We start from the raw sequence: 8,479 nt of genomic DNA on the forward strand, positions 1-8,479 counted from the left end.
AAATGAAAATATGATAATGTACCTTGAATAATAAGATATATAATAATAAATTCATAATAGGTTTAAAAATATACCCCCATTTTCATAATGTTATTGTGTATTTTTGTACTGACACTTGAACATTTGTAAATCCCTAAAACTAAGCCCAAGTTGCTGTGAGGATGTTTCTATCGATATTTCCAAATGGACAAGTATCATAACAATGACTTGTAGAACAATGGATATCAGGTTATACCCCTAAAGGGCATGGATTTTACAATTGTTGCTACTTTCTATGTCATACAGCAAAACACTAATTCAACGAGGATGGGCACAGGTTCCATAATGCCAGTAATGCCCTTTAACTGTTATTCTTGCAAACATGTGCATGCTACTGACCTGGTATACCAAAGCACAAGTAGTTATCCCAATATGTGTTGTGTATGGATGGAAATGTGCCACGTCTATATAAACCAAGGACCCCTTGGAAACAAACATGTAGATCCTATTATTTTAGAAGCTAATTACATTCAAAATGGACTTGACTTGGAGGAAAATAAATATATAGTGCAGATACCTAGAACTTTTCTTCAGTATGATATACACACTATTTATCAAAGCTTGACCTTCAACTAATCTGAACGCCTAAAGTACAAATTAGTATTCACCTTTAATAAGAATTATACTAGGAATAACTGTGGAGGATACAATTTATTCTAGATGGTAGAATATGACATTGAGAAATCCCCCTCAGGGATAGTACGATCGGTTTATATTATATAAATATATAATATATATTTATAAAAAGAAAGTTTTACTAAAGAAAAGTTCATAATAAATACAGTATAATGTATATAACATTTTGTAGGGTGTTTTGCTTTATTTCTATTTCACCTGGGTTATTGGTATTGTTATTAAATATTAATTAAAAAAAATGATTTAATGATTTTTTTGAAGGATAACTAAATTGTAATGTTGGTTTATAGAATAGACAAGACAGTTTTACAATAAAATCACAAATCTAGTTCATAAGTGCTGAGGCTTCTTAAATTATTGACATATAAAATATAGAACATAGGCCTATATTTAAAAAAATCTTCCCCTATGAAATATGTCTGTGGCTCTAAGGGTTTCTCACTTCTTCTAAAATATGCAAGAGTCCACTACGGGGGGTTTCTTTGATACTTAAAACAAGAGAGCCTCCTGTAAAACTCACCGATCTACAGCAGTGAATTCTGCCCGCTGTAGGTGTGTTGCATCTGCTGCTGCCGATACACTATGACATCTCCCATAATGCTCTTTCAGCTAAGGGGCTGGCAGAGGAGTATGGGATATGTAGTCCCGCAGCAGCTGGAGAGCCGCAGGTTGGACAACCCTGCACTATGAGAAGAAAAGGATGGAAGCTGCTTCCAACCAGTGACAAATAACCTTATGCATTTGGGCTTAAATGTATGTCGCTTGTAGGTGTGTTTTTGAGCTTGGAAGAAATATATTTATTTTTTTACATTTAACAGTATGTTGGCTCTCGTTATGTTTTCCTTGAGATTTAAATTTTATTAAAAGTAGATGTGAAGTACCAAAGAAACCCTGGTAGTAGACTCTATCGTTGCCTCTTAAGTTATTGTCCACTCATAATAGCATGTTTAGTTACTTCTCACGACCATCTCTGGACATAAAATACACCTGAAATAAAGGTATTGTTTTAGAGACGCTACTTCTTTTGTTGCATTAACAAATCTAGGTAAAATGGGCCTGCCATTGAGTACAACTCAGCATTGGTTTCAGTAAGACATTCCCCCTGAGTGTAAGAGTACGTCACATAGTAAAATACCATTAGGTTATTACAAATGTAATCATTATTTGACTTCTTTTCTCACAGGACTTCGTCATTTATCAATTCTGAAAATGGTAGGCATTGGTACCGAAGCCGGTGGTGTTTTGGAACTATATCCTATCAACGGTAAGAAACCATTTCCGTCTTTTAATAAATATGGATGTGCAACTGTGCATCACAGCGTTAGTCATTGCATTGTCTTTTTGTAGTAAACTAAACATCTTAAGAAGTTACCAAGAAATGAGATATTTCCAATGTAGTTTTGGAATAGATGGCTATGTGTGTTTGAAGAGTTTATTTAGTGAATGTGAGTTCACACTTCAGCTGAGTTTGCACCGGCCAACTTGTCCAGCTTAAATATTCATAAAAGTCAAATCAAGAGAGGTAAGAAAATGCAAGTTGCTCAACAGTGTTGAGCTGTCTACTTTTTAAGTCATCCAAAAAATCACATATTTTAACTTGGTACCTCACGAGTAAGTGAGTTGATCGAGAGCTCCATTAAATTAAATTAAATAGGAATGACAAACTTGATGATCAACTTGACTGCTGAATCAACTGACAGACTTACAGGGCAAAGTCCCATTACCAACTAGAATCTCAAAGTCTATTCATATATATTTTGTTTGCTCCTTACAGGAAGTTCCAGTGTTGATCGAGAAGATCTTTCTTCTAATTTAGTAAAAGACATAAGAAATTACTTTCAAGTCAGCCCTGAATATTTCTCAATGCTTCTCGTTGGCAAAGACGGCAATGTGAAATCCTGGTATCCTTCTCCGATGTGGTCTATGGCAATTGTATACGACTTAATTGACTCCATGCAGCTCAGACGGCAAGAGATGGCTATTCAACAATCACTAGGGATGCGCTGCCCGGAAGATGAATATGGAGGTTATGGCTATCATGGGTACCCACATCAGGGATATGAGGAAGGATATCAAGACGATTACCGACACCATGAGGGATACTATCATAGATACCATGACTGAAAAAAAATAAACAGTAAAGGAATTTGAACTTGCAAATGGTAATTCAGTTGTTCTTCCTTAACCACAACTATAAATGTAGTATATAGTTTTACATGTTTTTTTTTTTAGAAATTGGATTGGACCAAGATTGCTCTCTGCTAGGAGTTCCTTTCATGATTTTATATTCAGATAATAGAATTTAGAGTTCTTGTTTCTTTATGTATATCTTTTTTAATATATTTATTGGAAAACTGATATGTTAAAATGAATGGATGGAAACGAGGAACAAGCCATATCAGTTAATCAGAATAATGTTACAAAGGTCCATGGAGACATGGCCAAAGTTTTAGAAGGAGTTTAGCAGTCTGTCAACCAAGTGGGCCCTGTTGGAGAGAGATTTCATTAGCTTTAAATATGGCAGTAAATGCAGACTGTTGTATTGTTTAGTTATTTAAAGAATAATTTGTTTTGCCAGCTTTATTTTTTATATATGTTATTGTGGTACTCTCTATGCAGTTTACCACCTCTAAAATGTTTACATTATTTTTTTAACATAGTTTAGAACTAATGTGTTTCCCATTCCTTCAAGAAAGACCATGGATGATACAATGCTGTTTTTATTCAATCATCAAGTACATTGATGAAAGCAGTACCCATCCTAAATGTCATTTACAAGCAACTTAAATGTTTATGTATTAGATTTTGAGCTTTGAGGAGATGTGTGTTTTGTTGTGACTCATTTTAGTACAGTATATTTTTGGAGATCTGAAGTCAGTTGCAAAATCTAAGGATAATAACCTTCAACGTGACTCTCAAATTCACATGGAATCTCATAAATTTAAGTATACGCCATCAGTGACCGACATTCAAGCCAATCAGCCTTCAAAAAAGAAGTATATCTTGACATTTTTTTCATTTATATAGCTATCATTTGCTGACAAAAATGAATAAAATTTAGAAGGTATTAGTCATAGTAACAAGTTTTCTGTCTCAAGGAACTAACCCCATGGTCTTCAACAACATCAAAGAGTAACGACTCAACATATTATTTGTTAATATATACAGAGAAGGATGTCCCTAATCAGTGCAATTCACTGACCTAGGTGTAACCCAGGGAAGTGCCTCCAGCCACCACCTCCCGACCTGCCCCAGTCCTTTGTAAAAAGCGCCGGGAAATGTTGCTATATGCTAGGCATGCCACAGTAGTGTACAAGTAAAACACAGAGCTCAGTATTATGACTGGGCTGGTTTTAAGGGAGATCTTTGATCTCCCAAACTGGCCTTTAAAGAGTTGTGGCGCATTAGAGGGGCAGTCACTCAATAGGGCAATAGTCCACTGGTGAATTAGCTCAAGGGCTCCTGTCTCATCTAATCTGCCACCGTGGGCCTTGCAGGATCAGGCCACTGTACCCAATACATTTATGTACGAGGAACATGTATTTTTTAATTTTAACCCCTTAATGACAAAGCCCGTACATTTCCATGCATTGTTTTCAATGGGTTTAGGGACTGCCCATTGTCCTTAAGGGGTTAATGTCCTAATATCTCTCAAAATAACTGCATAAAAATGGTACTACCTAGTAGTAATCTGTTTAAAGGCAACCAAAGGCCACTTGTTTAGCATAATTTTTACCAATTTTTTTTCAACTTGGCTGTAAATATGATTTTTAGTTACACAAAACATTTTTCCTTTTTTTTTGTTTTGTTTGAAGTGAAATAGGATGACCAAGGATGCATAGAAAACATATATTAAAGAGTTGTTTAAAATGTATATTGCCCTGTAGAAAGCATTCTTTTAAGGGTCCTTGGCAAAAAAGACCACCTGAGAGAAATTGTTTTCAAACTTGGGTGAACTGGGTTTTCTTTGTTTCTCTATATTCCTTTTTAAATAATTCACAACCTAATTAACATAGACCATTATTAAGTCTGATGGAATTTGCTGATTTTTCTTGGAAGTGTAATTATGACAATTGTGAACATGGTATGCGACCGTTCGTGAAATAAATTAATAAAGTTTTTTCAAACTTTAACTTTCCCTCATAACTTTTGTCTTTTGTCACAGGAATTTATCTGAACAGCAACACAAAATATAAATGGGCCTTTGAATTGATATAAGCGTGTAGAAAATTACATTAACGTGAAATTTCTGGCTTTTGCATTAATACTCTGCATGCCAAAACACTCCATTACATAGTAGCCTGTTTTTTTTTTTTTATTTTACTTTATGTGGGGAGAACATAATCTGTCTTTATAGACCTCAAGAATCTCACTTATAACCAGATGTTACCTCCAATTATATCATGGTGATGACCGGGATATGCATATTTATTTTATTTTTTTATTATTTCTTGTAGATGATAATACAGGCAGCGGGGGGGGGGGCTGCCTGTATTAAATTATGGAAAGAATCCCAGACCCTTAAAATCTGCCCATTTATCTTTACATGCTCAGCTTTTAATATAGCCATGACACGAGTTTCCGGCACAAAGTCAGGCAACTCAGCAACTAAATAGTTAATACAGAAGCTGGAATTAGCCTGTAGTACTGAAAAAACACCAATATAGCTGTAATTCTAAAGCAGCAGGAAATTACATCAGAGTTGTCGCCCCTTCTGCAGGGCTGTTAGGCTGCTGCCCCTGGAAACAGACTGCTCTTTTGTTTGAAGTAAGGAAGTAAAAATAGAAACAAGGTATTAAAGGGGTGGTTTACACGCAGAGCATAAAGCAGAGCATACAGCAGAAACTGCTTAACATTCAAAAGGCAGACCGCTGTTAATCATGCATCGGGCGCAACAAATCCACACATTCAGAACAGGCAGTATCGGGTACATCTACTGCTGTGAACTACAGTTAATATAATTCTCAGCGAGGACTATCTGACAGTAACGTGAACTACAATTCCCATTATTCTTAGATACTCTTTGCTGGGCATTATAGGAGCTGTGGTTGAAAGCAGCTGCTGTGTCGCTAAAAATCACACACGCTTAAAGTTATTATTTAATATGAAATCGTGGAAATTGACAACAGATAAAAATTGTCTAGTCTAGTCTGCCCGTTTTTCCTGCTGTAAAGACTCAAACCTATCTTTGGTCATGTCTTAAATTTACGCCACATGCCCACCCGATGTATGTTTAAATTCCTCAACTGTATTAACCTCTAGCACTTCTGCTGGGGAACTGTTCCCCATATCTACCAGTAAACTAAAACTACCTTTACCTAATAATAATGGAAATTATATTCCACAGCAATTTCCAGTGGAGCATTGCAAGAGATTAAAAATTTTACAAACATCAGCCTGCCACTAGCTTGTGTAGTAATACTTCTTTCAGGCAGCCACTGGGAATAATTGATATTTAAAGGTATAACCGATGTTTAAAGCCATACCCACCTAGTGGTTAACTGGGCTTGGTGGGAACAGCATCAAAGGTTCCCACTGTGGCTGAGCCTAGGGTGTTTTGCTCACATTCTGTACTTTTTATTCTGCCATCTGGTGAAATGTTTCTGCACTTTTTCAGCTTCTTTGGTTCTGTAAAGTCTTGTCTAACCCGGCTAGCATTAAGTGCATGTTTTATTGCCCTCCAAATGTGGTTTTCATTACCATGGTCAAATTCAAAATTCCTTTAAAGCAGTTATTCACTGCTTTCCGTCTAATAATTCCCCCCTACTGGGTAAAGACCAGTCTTCTATAGTAACCAAAAGCATGCATCAGTCTCCTGCTTTGTTTAAAATAGTGTGACCTTTTGAGTAGTTCTTTAATCCCTGGCTTCATCTGGATCAAGGTGATTCCAGGGAAAAGAAAAAAAGTCGGTGCGCTGAGCTAGTCACAGGCTCAAATAATACAAATGAATAATACGAGGCCTACCAAACAGGTGTAAGCATGCTGCAAGAAACAGTGTAATGGCTGTACAATGTATACAAGAAACAAAAACTGTCTGCGCTTCTTACCTTAAAAAAGTTGGCAACAAATACATAAACATAATATAAATGAGAGGTTTTGGTTATATGAATTCGCCAAAGCATAATTAAGCTCACCCGCCACGTCAAGGCACACTCTCAATAGGGTGAGAACCTACTCTCACCTCCTACATAGTGGGCACACAAAGCAGTTTATACGGCTACCAAAACCTTATTAATGTGTTGGGGGAGGTGCAATTAAACCTCCTCCCTATTAACCCCTGGACAGCAAGCTGCAACCAGACTGATGAGGAGCCAACAACCTCAAATATGTGCAAACAGGGAAAAGAAAAAAAGTCGGTGCGCTAAGCATGCTGCAAAAAGGTGATTCCAGTCAGAAATATAATGCGAAGAATATGAAACAGAATTCCAATAAAATAAATCTTAGAGGTCCTCCATTACTGTATGAAGAATATGCAATTTTTAGTTAAGGACATCTATGTCCTATGACAGCCAGCAGATATTTGTAAGGGTGCAATCAATTTTACGAAGCAGAGGTGGTATGTGACCATAATTACTTTAAGACACCAAACCAACAGCCAAATTTGGTGATGAGCAGGTCAGACATAGTTTTGCTTCCCAAAAAGAATTAGTGTTGAAGACTTAGATTATGTGGCTGTAGCCCTAGTTTTGTGAACAAGGCAAGCCTAATCAGTGCCTAGCTTGGTAACCTTTCCTGGGGTTATCCTTGATGATGGCAATTTTACTGCCCAGAATGAAAAAATGTTGGTCCTGAAGATCTTACAACTCACATACAATTGCAATTGTTGTTAAAGACGAAGGAAACAAGACTATGCATATGCACAAGATAGTTCAGATTTTAATAATATTAGACAAATTTACAAAAAATGTAGCTTTATTGAGAATTTTTGGCAGCTGTGTACATACTGTGTGGAGGACGCATTAACAAAAAAGGCAGCATCATGCATTGTAATCGCAAGGGAGGCGAGAATTGTGCCTGCAAGTACTCGACTATGTCGAGGCTCTTGGTATGCCTGGGGCAGCAGTTAAAAGATCTAAATGATACAATTATGAATTAAGTGCCAATTCAGTCCCTTACAATAGCAGCTTACTGGGGCTGTCCGTTCAAAATGTAAGGGAGTTTGAAACTCTGTTTTGTGATTGCCCTGCTAATGACACAAGCAGACTGTAATACTGAAAAAATGGCCCTAACAGGTACTCTGAAAACAAGCTCTTTCCACATTAGTTAAGTCTTTAGAATAGTAGGTCTAAATTTTACACAACCCACCCCCCCAGAAAAAAAAACAAAAAACATTAAGTTTCATTATAAATGCCTCTAACCATAGCACCCCCATACTTTCCAAAAAGAGCAGAGGTGTTTGGCCTTACCCCGTTTGGACTGATAGCACCGTAGCCTATTGTTCAAGGATAAATGTATCGTAATGACTTTGGTTGTGCCATTTTAAAGTTTCTTCTTACATCTAAACTCACAGTATAACAAGGTATTTTTGTTTTACATTTATTTCACAAAATCCTTAAAAAAATAGTTAAGGCACTCTTGTACAAATGCATTTTCAAGAACCATATATTTAACCAAACATCCCCTAGTCCATAAAATGGTATAATGATCATCTTTTTTGGCTCCTTTTTCTTTAGGACAACTGAAGAGTCACTAGCTGTGCTTTATACAACGATACAAAATAACATTTTATTACCGATTTGAGTCTAAACTACTTATTGCACAAGCAGGGGAACGTTATATGCAGCCCAAGTAATACCAACCCTTT

The 8,479-nt window shown here is 36.5% G+C and overlaps 1 protein-coding gene across 1 annotated transcript in view; it reads left to right on the top strand.

Annotated features, from left to right (window-relative positions):
- Window positions 1-3,671, top strand: part of CCDC80 (coiled-coil domain containing 80) — a 37,415-nt gene extending 33,744 nt beyond the window's left edge. Inside the window, exons 7-8 of the mRNA XM_053457477.1 lie at window positions 1,859-1,939; window positions 2,450-3,671. Coding sequence (XP_053313452.1) covers window positions 1,859-1,939; window positions 2,450-2,799 — 431 coding nt within the window. The 3' untranslated portion in view covers window positions 2,800-3,671. The remainder of the gene's footprint in view (window positions 1-1,858; window positions 1,940-2,449) is intronic.
- Window positions 3,672-8,479: the final 4,808 nt, after the last annotated feature.

Source organism: Spea bombifrons, chromosome 2 (genome assembly GCF_027358695.1).
Source record: "Spea bombifrons isolate aSpeBom1 chromosome 2, aSpeBom1.2.pri, whole genome shotgun sequence".
In the NCBI taxonomy this organism is placed as follows: domain Eukaryota; kingdom Metazoa; phylum Chordata; class Amphibia; order Anura; family Pelobatidae; genus Spea; species Spea bombifrons.